Below are 19,931 nucleotides of genomic sequence, written 5' to 3' on the forward strand. Positions count from 1 at the left end.
AACTGTGCACCAATATTCATGAAAAATTTAAACTCACAAGGGCCGGGACAATTTCTTTTTGTTTTTTTTTTCTCTATCTACCTGTTGTGGTTTTCTGCATACAGCAGAGTCAATATTGCTCCTCATGTTAATTGCCACTACCTGTGTCACCTCTACTTATATTAAGGGTTTTAAACTTTTTCCCCTTCCAGATTTTTCTTGGGTAATTTGATTTGTAAAATTATAAGTATATGAGGACTTCAATTAAAACATTCTACTATCTTACTTTTCTAGTCCCACTCAGTTGTGTATGGGCAGTACATCAACGAAGAGTAATTTATTTGTTATGAACTTTTTCTACACGACTTTTAAATGGAGATAAAGCATATTAACTGTGTTGTACAAAGTATGCCTACCATATAGTGGGTTTTTTTTTTTACTTTTTTCTCATAAATATTTTAACTTAGAGATTGCCTTTTCACTAACTCTTAAATAAATGCATCTAAACACAGTGACTTTAAATAGAGATACTTCATTTTACTTTCCATTCTGAAATTATACATGAAAGGCTCTTAACATGGCATCAGGTAAAATCTGCACTTTCAGAATGTCCAGTGTTCCATGGTCCTATCGCTTTGCAGATACACTGCAAATTGAATATAAATTAAATGTACCACAAATAAACCAAGAATTCACACAGTGATATCAAATAGAGGGGAAAGTTGCGTTTGCACAGAAAAATTACACTTGGCCTGCTGACCTGGCTCACAGTTGGTTTATCAGGTGGGTCCTTGTGAATAACCATCTGGTAGCGTTTATAGACCTGGTAAGACTCCTGAAATGTGGCTTTGAACTGAGAACTTGGTGGAGATGATCTCACCACCCTCACCTTCAGAAGGAGTTAAAAAACAATGTTCATTAATTCATTTATTTATTCCATGGAATATGCATTAAGTTATTCCCACCCAAAAAAGCCCCAAAGTTCCAATATAAATATTAAAGCATGAACATATAACGGTAATATTTTAACATTAAAAATCAACCAGTTAGTGAATAAAGAAAAGAAGTTATTTCTCCAAATTACAGACTCATTAAGAAGGCAGAGGATCCTGTCCAAATTCTAAGACTAAGCTCTTAGACTGACTGAATTATGTAAGACTGCCTCTATTGTAAAACAGTAGAATACTTCTGGCACTCAAGACACAGACACAAATAAATACTCTTTAATACTAGCTGTACACAACTCACCTTCAGTAAAACAATCCAAAAGACTGAAAATGTGAATATATTTTTTGGACACTCTTTCATGCATCATTAACTCTACACTTACAACTTTCTTCTGTAAGTGTAAAAGACAATCCTCAAAAAGTGTTCCTATTTCGTGGCATAGTTTAAAATGAAGACTCTAAGGTCAGATTCCCTTTACTCAAATCTTAAAGGCACCATTTTAGTCAAGTAAATAAATTAACTTCTCTGCGCCTTAGTTTCCTCATATCTAAAATGAGGATGCATTAAAAGCAGTAATTGTACATAGTAATGGCTAACATTTATTTTAACGTTATTTACTAACCAGTTAAAATATGTTAGCAAAATAGAAGAGTAAAACACGAAATCAAATGTAATACAGCAGAAAGGCGTAATTGGAAACTTCTTGTTTCCAACTGCAAACTTCTTGTGCCACGAGAAGTAGTTGCTCTCATGAAAGAGTGACACCCAGGGGATAGCAAAAATCTATCCATCCTGGATATCATTACATTAAAAAAGTAAAAGGTGCCTACTGAAGAACTGTTATATTAGGTGTGCCTGGTGCCCTGAATACATTACTATTTGATCAAAAGATAAAAACCTCTTGATAAACTATTTTAAGTATTCAATAGTATGTTCCATTCTCCTTACAATTTGGGAAGGAGAAAGTCAATACCAAAACAGAGTAGCCAAGGAATTATAATAGTCAAAGTTGTTAACACTTATATCTGATAATATATATTGTCCTAAGATTTAAACTGCACCAAAGTAAATGTTTAATATCAGGTTTTTCAGTGATAAGTGATGCTCTTAGATTATATTAAGCTGTAAATTCAAAGGCTGACCAGTTATTAATCAGGTAGGAGAATATAATAAAATCATTATGGCTAATGTTTTAGAAAAAAATTTTATAAATATACCAAACTAATACTGAAAAATCTAGACTTCACCTGGAATATAAATCAATTTGGGAAAAATAAGAGGAATACTCTTAAGACTAGGCATACTCACACTATGCCTAAATTGGTTTGGGGGGAATTAATGAGATGATTATAGTAGTACATTTAGGACTGTTTAGTTAATTCCTAACTGTTGGCTTGCATATGTAATACCATTTGCTGCCTTGATCAAGATCATAAAATGAGAATGGATGAAACAGTGACTTGCCTACTGTGATCTATTCTCTTTCACTACCTAAACCAAAGCTGCCAAAAATGAAATTTTAAAACAGTATCTTTTATTTTTCACTCTACTAAATTTCAATCAAGAGATACAAAAAGCCAGAGTACCTCAAATAACAACACACTAAAACTAGAATTTTCACAACTTTAGTAGCCAATTGCCTACTTTTTAAATCCTAAAGAAAAACAAAAAGGTTTTTCTAAAGTACCAATTAACTTAGTAAATATAAATGCCACTCCATCCCAATTCACTTTAATTTCCCATTATATAAACAGCAAAACATCAACCGTATGATCTCAAGTGAAAAAAAACAAAGTAGCTAACAAACAAACAAAAAACACCTTCCAAAGTACCTCAAACTTGTGTGATGCACTCTCTGGTAAAGATTCAAAAATTAAATCTTCAAGTGACTTGGGCTGGTTGGATTTAGCCTTTGGTGGGAACAAAGACGGTGGCTGACACCGAACCTGGAAACCCTCCAGTTCTCCACCTGGGTTCTGCTGCATGAGTTTTAACCTTTTCCTTTCTTTCCGGATTTCCTTTGCTTTTCGACATGGAGGCTTACTCAAATCTGCCCCTTTGCCTAAAAAAGAATTTCAAAATATTAGACCAATCACTTTTGGCTCTAGAAATATTTTTTAAAGGTCTCAAAGGTTCCACAAAATCAGTACAAACAGTTCCAACTGTTAGGTTAGCTTCGGGTAGACGTTTCAGAGGCTCATGGTGTAGACCCCTAAGTTGATCTTTAAATTCTACCTTCGAAGAAGAACTGCCAGAGAAAGTAAATAGTAACAGAAACTTTTCAGGCAGCTCGTATTGTTGAAACATTTTCTTTTACATATTCATCCACTTCTCTGCCTTTGTAAAAGGAACATAATCAAATACCTTCTGCTTCACGACACTGCTGTCTCCAGCCCATTTCTGAGGGACATTTCTCTGAAACCTAAGCATTTATCACTGGTGACAGAGATAAATGCTTAGGAACCAGGTGTAAATGAGGACTGATCCCAGAACATACTCCGGCAGGTTTTTTTTAATGAAAAAATATCCTTGCTTAGTTCAAGATATTTGTGTCCTTCTCTATCTAACTGGGTGGGGGGGGGTGTCTCATTAGTTTTGCTCCAATTTGAGTTTTGTTTTAATTAAAAGAGCAAATATCAAACTGATAATCCTTTAAAATATAACAATTTTTACTACTATAAACCACAAATTTTAGTGAGTACCCTTCAATCTAGGAAGTTGTTTTCAAGGACTCTATCCCAAGAAAATCATAAGAGATAGAGGCAAATAATGAACACAAATGAAAACCTCAAAGTAATCTAAATGCTCAATTATAGAATTACACAATTTTTAAAATAAGCAACAGAATATCAAACAGCCATTTTAAATGCTGTAGAAATTTTAGGGGATTTGTCATTATTCAATGTTAAAACATGGGCTTCCCTGGTGGCACAGTGGTTAAGAATCCACCTGCCAATGCAAGGGACACGGGTTCCAGCCCTGGCCTGGGAAGGTCCCACATGCCACGGAGCAACTAAGTCCGTGCGCCACAACTACCGAGCCTGCGCTCTAGAGCCCACAAACCACAACTACTGAAGCCCACGTGCCTAGAGCCCGTGCTCTGCAACAAGAGAAGCCACTGCAATGAGAAGCCCGCGCACCAGAACGAAGAGTAGCCCCCACTCGCCGCAACTAGAGAAAGCCACGCACAGCAAGAGAGAACCAAAGCAGCCAAAAGTAAATAAATAAATTTATTAAAAAGAAAACATTATGTATAAATATATATAATTAAAATATTTAGGAAAAAACCTGGAAAGAAATATATCACCATGTTAACAGTCATTTTACTTGGGTTTAGAAATTTTAAAAAAGGACTTTCCTCCTCCTTTTTTTTTTGTAGTGTTCTCTTTTCTCCAATTTTTCTAACACTAAACATAACTTTGTAATTTTTTTAAAAGCCACTAATTAAAGAAAAACACTTTTTTAAAAATTTAGGATCCTGAAACAGTATTCACAAATCATATAAAAGTCAATTTTACAGAGAAGAAAATTAAGACGTAGAGTGTTAAGGGACTTGTCAGAGACCAAGACCTAGTCAAAAGAAACTAATTTGATGAGAAAACAGTGATAGTGAGACCATATAATACAACTTCACTACATGTTTTCCAACTAAAAACAAAATTTACCTACTAAAAAAAAAAACTCTGAATGAGTCTAATAAACCAATAACAAAAAACGAATTCCATAATTAGCCATCACTCTGTTGCCTTAGAGAATTAATTTTCTTTGGCCAGGGAATGCGTCTTTTCTCAAATTTGTCCTGAGAGGCACAACAGCCTGTTGGTCAAGAGCACACACGCTGACATGGGCTATCTGAGGTGAGCTCTGTCACACCTGCCTAGATGACCTTGGGCAAGTTTCTTCGTCTATACAAGAAAGATAATAACCAGTCCTAACGGTGGAGTTCCTAAAGATTAAATGTGTTAATGCACGTGCAGCTCATAAAACTATATCCACTGTTCAATTAAGGGTCATCTATTTTTTGGTACAGATGAACCTATTTGCAGGGCAGGAATAGAGACATAGACGTAGAGAACAGATGTGTGGACACAGCAGGGGGAAGAGGAGGGTGGGACGAATTGGGAGATTAGGATTAACATATATACACTACCATGTGTAAAATAGATAGCGGGAACATGCTATAAAGCACAGGAAGCTCAGCTCGGTGCTCTGTGACGACCTAGATGGGTGGAATGGGGGGTGGAGTGGGAGGGAGGTCCAAGAGGGAAGGGGGTGTAGGTATACATAGAGCTGATTCACTTCATTGCACAGCAAAAACACAACATTGTAAAGCAATTACACTCCAATTAAAAAAAAGGGTCATCTATTTTTATTAGCTATTATATGTATCAGCAATACCTAAAACAATGTTTCATTTCACCTATCAACATCCCGTAAATAGTAATAAGGAAAAATACCTGCATTTCCTAACAGCTACTGAAAATTATATTCCTACCAAAGTTTTAAAATTATGAACAAATTATAAAACTATCTAGAGTGAACTGAGAAACAACTTTTCAGTATTTTAATGAAAGACCACCTATGTCATCTTTACACTAATTAATTCACTGGACTAAGCAATCCTTACCGTGATTGTTTCACACTATATTTATGTACTGTCACACTGCAAACTGCAATGGGCAGCAAATTAGGATTTCAGTTTATTTAGGGGATACAGATTTCCCCAAATCAATAAATTCTTTCAGCAGAAAGAAAACAGATCATCAGTATAAAATCAGTACACCTGGGACTTCCCTGGTGGCGCAATGGTTAAGAATCCGCCTGCCAATGCAGGGGACACGGGTTTGATCCCTGGTCCGGGAAGATCCCACATGCTGCGGAGCAACTAAGCCAATGCACCACAACTACTGAGCCTGCGCTCTAGAGCCCACGAGCCGCAACTACTGAAGCCTGTGCGCCTAGAGCCCATGCTCCGCAACAAGAGAAACCACTGCAATGAGATGCCCGCGCACCGCAACGAAGAGTAGCCCCCGCTCTCTGCAACTAGAGAAAGCCCGCACAGCAATAAAGACCCAATGCAGCCAAAAATAAATAAATAAAATAAAAGTAAAAAAAAAGAAAGAAAGAAAAATTAGAAATTTAAATAATGGATATTCAGCAACATTAAGGAATTTTACTTAGGTGCAATAACGGTATTGTGAATGTTTTTTAAAGTACTTAGTTTTTAGAGATGCACTCTGAAATACAGCATGATATAATGTCTGGAATTTGCTTCAATACAATACTGGAAGAGTAAGAATGGCCAATCATTTCAAAAACAAACAAACAAGCTCATAGAAAAAGAGATCAGATTTGTGGTCAAGGGGGAGACTGGATGAAGTCAAGTCAAGAGGTATAAATTTCCAGCTGTAAGATAATATCACTACTTGAGATGTAATGTACAACATGATAAATATAATGAACATGGCCGTATGTTATAGATGAAAGCTGTTCAGAGAGTAAATCCTGAGTTCTCTTCACAACAAAAAATTTTTTTTTCTATTTCTTTAATTTTGTACCCATCTGAGACGATGGATATTCACTAAACTTATTGTGAGAATCACTTCACGATGTAAGTCAGATCATTATGCTGTACACCTTAAACTTATACAGTGCTGTATATGTCAATTATAACTCAATAAAACTAGAAGAAAAAAAAGAGTGGACATCATGAGTCAATAATTGTTTCAAATGAGGGAAGGGTACCTGGAAATTCATTACAATATTCAGTCTACATTTGTCTCTGAAATTCTCCAAAATGAAGGTTTTTCAAATTTTATAAACTATAAGTAATTTTTATAATAACTAAAAATGGTAAACAAACTGACCGACCCTAATGCCCAAGAGAGTAAGAGTTGAAAGAAACGATCTAAACCATTCAAAATATTTTATTGGACTATTCTTATCAATTAGGATGAAATCTCGGACAAACAATTTAAATGCCATGAGATTTTTAGATTAAAAAAAAAGGGCAGGCTTCCCTGGTGGCACAGTGGTTGAGAGTCCGCCTGCCGATGCAGGGGACACGGGTTCATGCCCCGGTCTGGGAAGATCCCACATGCCGCGGAGCGGCTGGGCCCGTGAGCCATGGCCGCTGAGCCTGCGCGTCCGGAGCCTGTGCTCTGCAACGGGAGAGGCCACAGCAGTGAGAGGCCCGCGTACCACCAAAAAAAAAAAAAAAAAACTATTCAGTAAAAACGCAAAGTTTTCTGTGCTTTAACACATGTAACTTTTAAACAAAAAACTATAATAATATTAAAAAGTCTCTCCCTTGGATTTTGTATAAATAAATATAAGAACAAACTCAAGAACTGAAGAATAACTGCAAATTTACATTTAATGAAATAATTTTGAAAGAGTCATACATATGTGCACACGTATATATAATAAATCCATTTAACGCTGGATAAATTTTCTAAGCCTAATTCTTTTATAAGTGATAATACAGAAAGAAGTCTCACCTTATTAAAGGTGAGATTAAATAGCAACATGTGGAAATTTTTTTTTTTTTTTTTTTTGGCTGAGCAGCTTGCAGAAGCTCAGTTCCCCAACCAGGGACTGAACCTGGGCCACGGCAAGGAAAGCCTGGAATCCTAACCACCAGGCCCACCAAGGAACACCCTGGAAATTTTTCTTTTTAATCTGGAAGTTTTCAAACTAAAATTAATTTTGATTGCATAAAGAAATCTAATGATAAAGTGAAGAATTTCACAATGTCTATATGTAAGACATAATATCTAAAACTTACTTTGTCTCATTTAACACTAAAAATAAAAATGTTTAGCACCATACCCTCTCACTGACAAAAATTTTATTCTCAAACCTCTAAGCCCTTAAGGTAGTAAAAATAAATGGAACTCTTTTAGAATGTCTGTGTTAGGGGATAATAAGGCTATTATTTCAGGTTTTTTAAACAATTTGTTCACCTAAATCCAGGTAATAATAAGGTATATAAAACAGGGATCTATTTCACAGATTTCATGAGTAATTCACTTTTTTAGCTCATGAGAGCGCCCAGGGATTACAATGTCTCAAGCACAAAGAAAATTATTTAATACGACTTTAATGTGGCCTGATAACAAACTTTCAATACCTGGCTGAGGAGCTGTATGCACTTTTACTGAATGTGATGGTTCACCAGAGTCCAACTTCTCCTCCATATCTTGTGACTGGATTAACTCATTAGATTCCTCCCTCTCTGAGCTCTTTCCTTTCTTCTTCTCTTCACTCTTTACACTCTCTTTGAGGTCATCACCGAGCGTTTTAAGGTCACACTGTATATCCAATTTATTTATTAATGCAAAGTCACTGGCAACGGCATCCTCCATGGTGGGCTCCATGGGCTCATCTATAAATCAAAACAGATCAAAGTCCATCAGCCAGGCCATTTGACACAATTAAAACACACACAGGAAAAAAAAGCCCCCTTTTATCCAATGTGGCAGAGACGACTGCGTGTCCACCAGATCCATTCTCCCATCTTCCAAGGTCAGGGCTGCGGTTAAGACTGTGGCACCCTGGCAAGGGAGCGTGTCAGTCCCTTCACAAGGTGTAATCAAGCTCTCGCCAATGGAACAGAACCAAACTGACATGTTCAATTTTGCCTCACTTGTTTTAAAGGAAATTTGTAACCCTGAAATTCCGCCCTTTCCCCTCCCCACTGGCTCGATTAGTAAAAACCAGAGCAACCTTGAAAATCACATGTTGAAGAGAATCCCAGAATGGCAGGGGTGGGGGATGGGGAGGGGGGAGCAGGGCTGCAGGCCGACCTGGAACACCCACACTGGACTGTTATGTGAGGAAAGAAACAGACTTCTATCATTTTGTAGTCACCGCATTTTGGTGTCTCTTTGTTACAGCTGTTTAGTCTCTTACCCTAATGAGTACATCACTCCTATGAATTGAGTGCAGACATAAATAATTCAGAAGCCTACAAGTCAAATAAAAAACCAAATGTAAAAGCTACATAAAAAAACAGGCCATCCTCAATGTACTAATGGAAAGCATCCTCAAAACTTATCTAAGTATTAATTTTTGAAACTCAGAACATGATTCCTGGCTGCTGAAAAAAACTGCATAATGACTAACCACGAAAATCTGTTTAACCTTTAAGGTTATATACTGACAACACTAAACAGAGTTACACCACAATTCTGATGATTCCAGTATGACCCAGAGCCTTCTGGCCTCTCTGCTGCCAAGTCTGCTCCAAGCTGTCCTGAGTTCTCTGTTAAGCACAGTGCACGAGGGCAAAGAACAAACCTGCTCTGCTGGCCACTGTATCTCCAGTGCTTAAAAGAGGGACTAGAACATCGCAGGCATTCAAAACATACTTGGGGAATGAAGTAACAAGCTAAGACAGGGGTGGGAGGCTCCCAGAGTTAGGCATTTCCTATGGCAGAAGTGAGAAAGAGCTCTAAGAATGGGTGGCATTCCCAATTCTTATGGTCATGTATTAGGTAGTGCCTATAGGAAAACATTAAAAAAAAAAAAGGCAGCAAAAACACTGAAAAAGCAAAGTATCTGTAACCCAAGTTAATTAAATGTTACTAATGGTCTTTTAGGAAATCCACTCACAATTCAGAATTCATCTGAAAATAAGAGACAACTTCAGGCAATATAATTTACTAAAAACCTTACTCAAACATGGAAACTCTGAGCTTCACTCAGCATTGTGATTACGCAATCTTGTGTGAGTTGCAGATAAGCATCTATTTCTCCAGAGACAGTATCACTTTCTACTTATTTCATAAGGGTATTATTAGGATCAAATAAAATTAAGAGTTCTCGAAGAATTGTGAAAACTAAAATTTCAATAAACTCCAGGAAATCACATCTTTAAAATGGTCCTTTCTTCTTCCCAAGCTAGACTTTCCCTGGCATATATTCCCCATATCCTTGATTTGGGGGCCAGTGGTAACAGTAACAGCAGAGCTAAGAGCAGTCATCATCATCAGAGTAACAGTAGTACCTGACTGTATTGGACCTCCTTCCCCTATCTAAGAAATGACTGAGTGTGAGAACCTTGGAAAGAAACATCTATTTGAGGTAAACAGTTTTTAGACCCCCATCTCATCTTACCCTCACAATTTCCTTTTGAAATTTCCCCTTTAGCCAGAAATTTCAACATTTTTTTCAAAACCTTCTTGTGAGATTTTGATGGCTGAAACTGTAAAGGTCGGCACCTAGGAAAGCAAAATAAATATTTAAAAAGTGAACTCAAACTGTGAAGAAATAAAATCAGTGCTGAATAATAGGACAGGGTTTAATGTAGCCTCTAATCCCACCCCAAATCTCACAAAAGTACAGTTAAAGGATTATAAAAAAAAAAGAAAAAGACATAAACCACTAGGAAAAAAAAATAATGGGAGAAATGTTGGAAGCTAGAAAGCAGATGTGCAAGTGATAACTGACTTAGCAGACCAAAGAAAAGTTGAATCCTAAGCCAAAAGTGGGAAAAGCCAAAAAAATATCCAATTTTCTCTACATTACCCCTAAAAGTCTCAGGGATTGGCCATACCTGACACCCTGGGAGATGAGAGTGAAAATAGGAAGACCCCTTGAAAGTCTGTTTTGGAAGCGATTTATATATCTGATACTCTCCCCCACTCTGCACATATGACTCTCTACACAACCCAGCAGAAAACTGCAAACTTTTCAGAAAAGGGAAAAATAAGGCCTCTTACTTGAGGGATACAGGCACAGCTGAAAGGAATGGAAGTGTACTGCAAACAGTAAGCGTAAAAGGAAGTATACATGCTGAATGTTGAGACCTCCAAGACCCACTTCTCCAACCCAGCCCCAGAACATCAGTAGATGATACTTCCTTTCCAGAATGTGATCAGAACTAAAAATACTGACCTCAGAGATTCTCCCAAAGAACAGGCTAGCCAGATCACCCTACTTAAAGCCCACAGTAAACGAGACCCACCAGGGTACATAAAATTTCCAGTGGAACACTGGAAGGTTGGAATCACCAGACACTTGAGGAGGGCCTCTAAAACAAAGATAGGTGCCAAAAACCTGGAGAAAGTAACTTGGAGGATAGAGACATACAGTATACAGGAAGAAGGGAATCTCAAAAAATTTAAGAGTCCAAGAACAAAAATCCCTCTTAGAAGTAAAAATATAATAATAAGATATAATAAGAAGAAATTAAAAGTTAAATAGAAGACAGAAGACTTGGAAAATAAAGGTGAGGAAATCTCCCAAAAGACATGGAAAACCGAAGAGAAAAAAAAATTAGAGTACCAGTCTAAAAGTTCCAATGTCTGAATAAAGACATTAGAGAAGAGAAAGAAGTTAATGGAAAGGAGAGGATCAATAAAATACAAGAAAATTTCCCTGAACTGGAGGACATGATGGGAGGAGCCCCTAGATAAGAAGGGTCCCTCAAGTCCATATGCAATGAATGAAAACAGACTCACAGCCAAACATACTATGAAACATCAGAACTCTGAAGACAAAAAAACTTCCCAAGAGAAAGAACATGTTTTGGACAAAGGAACAAGAGTCAGAATGTCACTGGACTGCTCAACCGCAGTAAGACAACAATGGAGCAAAGCTTTCAAAATTCTAAAGGAAAATTATTTTCAATCTATACTTCTGTTCCTAGCTAAACTATAAGTTAGGTTTGAGTAGTCAATGAAAACATTTTCAGACAAAGTCTCAAAAAACTTACCTCTTATGCACTTTTTCTCAAGAAGCTATTAGAAGACGTGCTTCACTAAAATGAAGGAATAATACATACAAGAAAGAGGGTAGAAGAGATAAGATCCAAATCAAGACCCAAAGAGAATCCTCAAGATGACAGTAAAAAAGGGATCCTAGGAAGACAGTGATGCATCAGGCACAGAGGCAACCTGTCCAGATCACAGCAGGTCAGAAGATTCCACAAGAGGTTTTCATCAAGAAGATAAAAATGATAGCGTACCTGAAGCATCTAAACATACCAAGAGGAAATTTACACCTCTCAGGGAGCATTTTTAGATAAACTGGTAATAGGAACCTAGAAGACTACGCAAACAAAAATGACAATAATCAACACCAGGAAAGTAAAAACTTGTGCAAGGAAAGAGAAAGAAAGTAATCATGGACTACTACACGGCTGAGCTGCGAAGCTTACTTACACAGCCACAATGAGGTGACTACATCTATCCAAAACGATAATATTTCTAATTTGGGAAGTTTGGGACGAGGACAAACAGGAGCTTGAATGTGACAGGGGAAGAGGGCTGAAATAAAGTTAAATCCTTATCTTTCAAACCAATTTTTTAAAAATCAAGTATTATAATTATATAAGCATGTCACTTAAAGATAGAGATGAAAACCCAGAAGAATCAGTTAAATGATCTGAAAGTGACTGAACTGGGAAAACAGAACATGAGACAGGCGGGAGGGTTTCAGAGGACTGCTTTTTGCAGAATAAGCTTTACAGAACTGTTTGATTCTTTAAATTGTTAGCATATACAACATTGATAAAAATTTTTAAAAAAAAATCCATAGACAGGGAAGTTCATCCTCATTTTTACTCACATACTAGACAGGTCCTAGCAGCTGCCTAACAAGAAGCTAAGTTGTAGGCTAGACCACCTTGCCCTTACATAAGGCCTCACTGTAACTACTGCAGTAAACAAAGTAAAATAACCAAAAGAATATGCAAAATGACTCCAAGAGATCAACATATAAAATAAAGTTGTATAAAGAATAACGATCAGGGACTTCCCTGGTGGTCCAGCGGTTAAGACTCTGTGCTCCCAATGCAGGGAGCCTGGGTTCGATCTCTGGTCAGGAAACTAGATCCCATATGCCGCAACTAAAGATCCCGCCAGTACTCAGCAACTAAGACCCAGCACAGCCAAATAAATAAATCAATATGTAAAAAAAATAAAATAAAACAAAGCTTCCACTCTTGTGTATATTGTTTAAAAAAAAAGCATAACAATTCAGAAAATGTTTGATTCCATGTAAAATTATTAAATAAGTCACATTTTATAATTACTTTCTCTTGCAATGTTAACTGAATCCCTTTTCATAAAGGCAACATACCTGGAATGGTGCTCTGTATGAGACAGGCACCCAGTAAATTATAAATGCTTTTATCTTTTTCTTTAACCCACTGAAATTGGCCTTTTCTGAATAGAGATTCTCAGGGTTCAGGCCAATCAATTTCAGACTTATTTCAACAAAATCCCAGCCATAATCCAGTAATAAATTGTTACTAGAAGGAAAATGACTTCTGTCTTTGAAGATGTCACCACTTCATAAACACTATGCTGAAAAAGCTACTCTGTCGTTTTATACTAAATGAGATGCTGTCAGCAAACCAGACATCCATCTTTTCCCCTTATTGTACCAGTCCTTTGACCAATTATGTAAGAGAAAGGATTCTTAACCAGGAAGCAGTGAATTATTCAAAGTCAGTGATCACCCTAAAACTAATATGTTAGATGTTACATTATTTTTGTCTATACAGCTCCCTGTCTTGTTTTGTTTTGCTGCAGAGAGGATCTGCAACCATCAAATTCTCAAAACAGTCTACAACCCCAAAACAAGTTAAGAGTAATTAAGGGAAAAAAAAAAAAAGAGTAATTAAGGGAGACAGCTGTGGAGACATGCCAAGCATGATGGACACAACTGTGTTTGTGTTTTTATCTAGAGTATACATACACATTGAAACTGCAGACATATGCCTCACAATGTTAAAGTACCTTCCCTATTTTCTACCAGAAGAAGGGGAAGAGGGAGGGGAAGAGGAGGACCTTCATAATCAGAGAAGGGAAAAATCCTCCCATGTTAGGGCAGAGTAAGGGGGGCACAGGGGAAACACAAAATATTAAGAAAAATCAAGCAAACACTCTGTAGGAAAACAGACTTTTAGTTCGAGTTTTCCAGTGAAGAAAACTAGACTCTGAATAGACGCAGATAAGTGTCAGCCCTCCTCCCCCTTATATAGGATCCTGTGGCATTGCCTGAATGAAACAACTGTTGTCAATACACCAGAGAACTGCAAAGCCATAAGCTAAACTGATAAAAATTTGATATCTAAAATTAATTTAAGTATTTGCCAATATTCTCCCAATATTTCACGTATTATTGACTAGATTGCTAAATAGTGTATTTTTATACCATATTTATATCTAAACCAAACAGTATTATTAAAAGCTATTGATCGGCACAGGAATATAGTATGAGTATGTAGAAAAAAATCTGTTTGCTTTTCTTTATGAAGAATGTTTACCTAGACAGAAACAGACACTTCAAAAAGCAAGAGTCTACTAAAAAATTATACACAATCTTCATATTAATAGAATATATTATATTAATCAAAATTCTTACCTTATTGTGTACTGAGGACAACATGTTTGATTCATGACAGGTTTGTACACATATTTCCCACTTCTAAAATTATAAAATAGTTTTGTTAAGTTCGTACACATTTCTCATATGTAGCAAAGTCGATTAGTACAGGAGTACAAAATTAATTAGGGTAAAAATCTAATCAACAGTGTAAAAACATTTAGGTTTAGTTACTTTTCATAAGCTAAATGATCTTGCAACGTGGGTATACCAAGGACCAGAGTCTAGGTTTTTCTTTTCTGAACGTTTACATATGTATTCCACGGTTAATCACCTCAATTACCCTCTCACCTGCATCTGCAGTCCCTTCCATGCCTCGATCTACCACCCACCCTCAATAGCAAAAGGGCAGTCAGAGAAAACTGCCCAGGATGCTGTGGGACTGATGTGTGCTGTTGCCTATGACATCCACACTTGGGGGTTCCATGGGCACCAGCACGATGAACCCTCAAACCAATCTAATCCTTTCCATGCCTTCTGGATCTCAGTTAATGCAGAGTCATACATTTACGAGCTGAATTTTGTCCAGATTTAAATGTGCCCTAATCCAATCTGACTGGTATCCTTATCAGAAAAGGAAATTATACACAAAAAGGAACAATAAACAAAACACTAGGGATGCACACACAAAGAGAAAGGACCCTGTGAGGACACAAGAAGGCAGCCAGGTGCAAACCAAGGAGAGAGGCCTCAGGAAAAACCAAAGCTGCAGAGACCTGGATTTCGGACTTCCGACCTCCAGAAATGTGAGGAAATAAATTTCTCTTGCTTAAGCTGCCCAATCTGTGGTATTTTGTCAAGGCAGCCCTAGCAAACACACATGAATTCAGGTCCCGAGCCGAAAACCTGCGAGTCCTCCTAGACTCTTCCCTCTAATGCACCTCCATATCCTGCCAGCAAGCGCTCTACTTCCAAAATGCCTCAAAAATGTGTCTTATGATCCATCCGATCCATCTCCTGATACACAGTCACTGCTACTGACCATGACAGCGGTCCTCACCACCTCACACATGGACACCGCAATAATCTCTGGAACTAATGGTCCTGCCTTCAGAATCACCCGCTCAGACACCTCTCTGCTATCTGAATGATCACTTCCAAATCACAAATTCCACCCCTTTTCTCTCTGACATAAAAGCCTTCAATAGCTCCCCTGTACCGTTAATAAAAACCCACAAAACCTCCTTACCATGGCACACGAAGTCTTTCAACATCTGGCCTATATCTGTCTTCATTTTGGGCCCCATTATTATGTTTAAGGAAAGCTGTGAAGTTTCATTTACTGTGCTCAATCCCATGACTTCTGGGGAGTATTGGCACAGGGTACCTAACACTGCTCATACTTACGTAAGGAACCTTACCTAATAGCTATTCTAGAATCATCTACATAAACATAGCTGCCAAAAAACCTCAGCTATCAAAGGCAACGTGTGGACCTTAAGGGAATCCTGATTCAAATAAACCAACTATAAAAAAGAATTTTTTGAGACGAGCAGAAAATCTAATCAAAACTAGGTAACTAGTGACATCAAATGATTATTATTAAATTTGGAAAGTATGGTAATGATATTGTGGAGATGGTAAGAAAGAAAATCCTTCTTAGAAACACATACTTAATACAGGTATAATGACATGATATCTGCAATTTGGTTTAAATAATCTTGTGGGAGGAGGGGAAGGGGGGAGTATCTTATTCTGCTTGAGCCGCTATAACAAAATGCCATAGAGGGGACTTCCCTGGTGGCACAGTGGTTAAGAATCCACCTGCCAAGGAAGGGGACACGGGTTCGAGCCCCGGTCTGGGAAGATCCCACATGCCACGGAGCAACTAAGCCCGTGCGCCACAACTACTGAAGCCCGCGCACCTAGAGCCCATGCTCCGCGACAAGAGAAGCCACGGTAAGGAGAAGCCCGCGCACTGCAACGAAGACTAGACCCCGCTCACCCCAACTAGAGAAAGCCTGCGTGCAGCAATGAAGACCCAACACAGCCATGAATGAATGAACGAACGAATGAATAAATAAATAATTTTTTTTTTTTTTAAAAGAAGTATCTTTGTATTAAGGACCTTTACCTTCGCCATCCTCGGTCTATGAGATCCTGATAATCCTGTACAGTCATGGAATGTGCCCACATGCCTGAAAAATAAGTGCCATGTTAATTACAGCAGGTGGAACTTTTTACTTTTTTAAATCCAAAGCATTATCTTTAAAATGTGAAAAGCGAAGCAAAAAAAAAAAAATCCAGCTCATATTGGAGAAATGAAAGTCTGCACATACTTCATACTTGTTAGCTTGACACAATACACAACACAAATGAAATACATGATGTATTTATCTTAAGTTTAAAAATCAAGCACACAAAGCGATCACATGCAATTCAGGATTAGTCAACAGTCTCTATGACATCATAGATTTAGGTCCTCACTGCAATCAAATTACATCACACCTTTAAGTCATAATAATATCCCCAATAATTTAATAACCTGGTCTCTTTAGAAGAATTAGAAAGCAAATGTTTTCTTGTGCATATAAATTCTCCTGATTTTTATTTGTTTACACCATAGTCTTACACACTGAACAAAAGTATATGTACAGCAATATTCCTTTTAAGTATAAAAACTGAAAGTAATCCAAATGCCTAGGTACAGAAACTTGATTACAGGGACTATGATGTTATCAATATGATGAAATAATTATGCAACCATGAGAACAATGAAGACTATGAAAAAACACTGAATTAATGATAAAGAAAAGTGAATTTTATTCTTGTAAACAGTAAACTGCACCAGCAGTATGTAAAGATAAAGATAGGCTTGACAGAGCAGGGCGTCATGAGAAAAGCACAGGCATGTGTACAACAGAAATGTCCAGAAGCCTGGTGGAGACCCATTAACACCCAGTTACTCCATGAGGTTCAATTTCCTCATCTGTAAAATAGGAATAGTAAAACCTACCTACCCAATAGGTGGGGTGCCCTAGAGTAAAGATTATTATTAAAATCGAGATGACAGAAATTTACAGTTATCTAAGTGAAAAGGTTGAAAGTAGGTTTTTTCCACAGAACTTAGAGAACGTCTATATTAATCGATTTTCTCTTACTAAAATTACTAGAAAATAATTAAGGACCTAATATTATTTTAGACATGTTTAATATAAAGTATTTGTTACATATATATTATAATCACAATACTAAGATTCTGAAAGAGAGAAGGGAAAAATCTCTAATACCCTAAGGCAACCACTGTCACCATTTGGGTTTTTCTCCTCCCAGAGCTGTAACCGTGTCACATATGTTATTTGCATCCTGCTTATGTTCTCCGTTTAACCCAAGACTCTGCTTTTTCACGTTAACTCATTTTCATCACCGTCACTAATGACTGCGTTATACTACACTCTACCCCCGCTCACCCACAAGATGCACCTAATAAACACTTTTAATTAGCGAGTAAACAGACACACCATAATCGCCCAAATCATTCCCCTACGGTAGGACATACATTTTTTTTAATACGGAAACCACCCCAATTTACATCTTCATAGACATCCCATTTTCCACAATGCTAGATTATTCTTTAAAATAAGTGTCTACTTTTGCCAAAACACGACACGGCAGGAAATAAACATGATGTTCTGTTTACAAACAAGAAATCTTCCGAAAGAAAACTGAATCATGGTGGGTAAGGGTACTGTAGGCTGGCTTTGTCGTCGTCATCGAGGTGGGTGGAGAAATGACACGGCACCCAAACACCTGGTAAAATTTTCAAGCACCTCGGTACCAAGAGGGCCCCTCGCCAGCAGCGACTACGGTCACTAGTTTCTTCTATATTCTTCCAGAGACATTTTATCCACGGATGCCCGCGCACGTGTGTTTTCCACACACACAGTTTTCTACACCAATAGCACCACCCGACACTCACTGTCCTGCACCCCGCGTTTTGCCCTGTCCCTCGGAGACACCCTCACAGCAGCATCAGCACTTACAGGTCAGCCCCCGTAACCGACCACGCCACAGCGCTCCCCAGCAGGCGTGCCACCAGGTACTTAACCGTCTCCTACTGATGATGGACACCTATTTCCACACTTGGCTACTGCGAGACAATAATTATTTCTCACGTCCGAGCACCTGTGCGAAGAATGAGCATCTAGAAGGTTCCCTGCTCAATCAAAGGTGAGGTCCGTTTTTAATTCCGAAAGCCACTGCACTCAGGGGGAGCCGCGTTCCGCACTCGCTCCACGAGACAGCAGCTGGGCAGGGGCTGGGCGCGTCCCTCCAGCCAGTCGGCCCGGGGCGCCGCGACCCCCGAGGACGCCGAGCCCCGAGGCCGCGGCGACCTTCCCCGCCCGCCAGCCCGGCCCGCTTACCATTGGAGCGACTGCCCGACTCGTTCTTACAATAGCCGCAGCGATAGAAATCCTCGCCCTCGAAATATTCCACGATGCTGGGCGAAAGCGCGGCCCAGGAAGCCATGGCCCCGACCCTCCAAACGCTACGCGGCCCAGCCCAAAGCCGCCGCCACCCCACAATGCACCGCGCCGCCCGGGCGCCCACAGCCCGGCCCTCGCCCGAGCCCCTCGGCGCTGACGCCGCCCGCGCCATCTTAACCTAGGGCAGCAGCCTTCCGCTATTTCCGCTCCTTCTCCGAGAAGAACCGCCATCTTCGGTGAGGATGAGACCAAGAGACGAAACGTGAAGGACAACGGTCTGGGAAGAAACGAGCGGGAAAGGAAAGCGGGAGTTGGGGAGCAGGGCCTGGGTGTTCCCTCGCGAGGGCCCGGACGCGGCGGGCGGTGCGGGGATTTGGACGTAAGGCGTCCGCACCAGCTCCATCGACCGGACCACTCACCGCAGGACGCTTTGCCCTCCTCGGAGTCGCAGTAGCCGCAGTAGTAGCCGACCTTGAGTCCCTTGTACTCCACCAACGAGGCCATGGCTGCCGCCAGGTCCACGCAGGCCGACCACGCCTCTCGGCGCCCCGGGGCCGACCTCTGCGGAGCGCTGGGGTCCGCGGCGGGGAGGAGTGGAGAGCGAGGCCCGGCGCGGTGCGTCGCAGCGCCGGGGGGCCCGGTCGGTATTGGGTCCGGGGGCCTCCCAGGATTAGTGGATCGTAGTCGTGCGCTCTGGTGCCGAGTTCGAGCCAACCCGTTGCGTTACTTCATCGCCAGTCCTTCCCACAACTGCGCGTTGATAGCCCTAATTTACAGATAAGGAGACTGAGGCACAGAGCTTGTGATCACCCTCTTTTTAGATCCTGCAGGTCTCAGTTCCAAAGTTACCATTCAGGCCGTCCTAGCCAATTCTAGCTTCTTCCAAACCAGCAAGCACTCACTTAAATGTCCCGTAGGTTCGAGTACACATGCATTCTGTGGATGGCAGGGTAAGTGAATTGAACACTTCACTCTTTTAAAGGAAACAAGTGTCAGAGCCAGTTGCTGCCTTGTTCCTAGTGCCACCATATCTTACGACTTCTTTTTTTGAAATTTATTTTTTTATACAGCAGTTTCTTATTAATTATCCGTTTTATACATATTTGTGTATACATGTCCATCCCAATCTCCCAATTCATCCCACCGTCACCCCAACCCCCGCGACTTTCCTAACTTTTA

The 19,931-nt window shown here is 39.3% G+C and overlaps 1 protein-coding gene across 10 annotated transcripts in view; it reads right to left on the reverse strand.

Moving 5' to 3' along the window:
- Positions 1–19,692, reverse strand: part of ATE1 (arginyltransferase 1) — a 177,591-nt gene extending 157,899 nt beyond the window's left edge. For 2 of the 10 annotated variants that reach the window (XM_027112804.1, XM_027112803.1), the window contains exons 1-7: positions 18,690–19,057; positions 16,400–16,463; positions 14,305–14,367; positions 10,048–10,151; positions 8,060–8,314; positions 2,760–2,989; positions 740–868 (exon numbers count right to left, since the gene is read on the reverse strand). In XM_027112804.1, the coding sequence (XP_026968605.1) occupies positions 740–868; positions 2,760–2,989; positions 8,060–8,314; positions 10,048–10,151; positions 14,305–14,367; positions 16,400–16,463; positions 18,690–18,924 (1,080 nt within the window). In that variant the 5' untranslated portion in view covers positions 18,925–19,057. Of the gene's footprint in view, positions 1–739; positions 869–2,759; positions 2,990–8,059; positions 8,315–10,047; positions 10,152–14,304; positions 14,368–16,399; positions 16,464–18,689; positions 19,061–19,171 lie in introns of those variants that run through there. The other 8 variants (XR_003433947.1, XM_027112809.1, XM_027112810.1 and 5 more) reach the window with 8 other exon arrangements.
- Positions 19,693–19,931: the final 239 nt, after the last annotated feature.

The sequence above is a fragment of the Aethalodelphis obliquidens genome, unplaced genomic scaffold (genome assembly GCF_003676395.1).
Source record: "Aethalodelphis obliquidens isolate GAN/ISIS:26980383/991018 unplaced genomic scaffold, ASM367639v1 scaffold11, whole genome shotgun sequence".
NCBI classification, from domain to species: domain Eukaryota; kingdom Metazoa; phylum Chordata; class Mammalia; order Artiodactyla; family Delphinidae; genus Aethalodelphis; species Aethalodelphis obliquidens.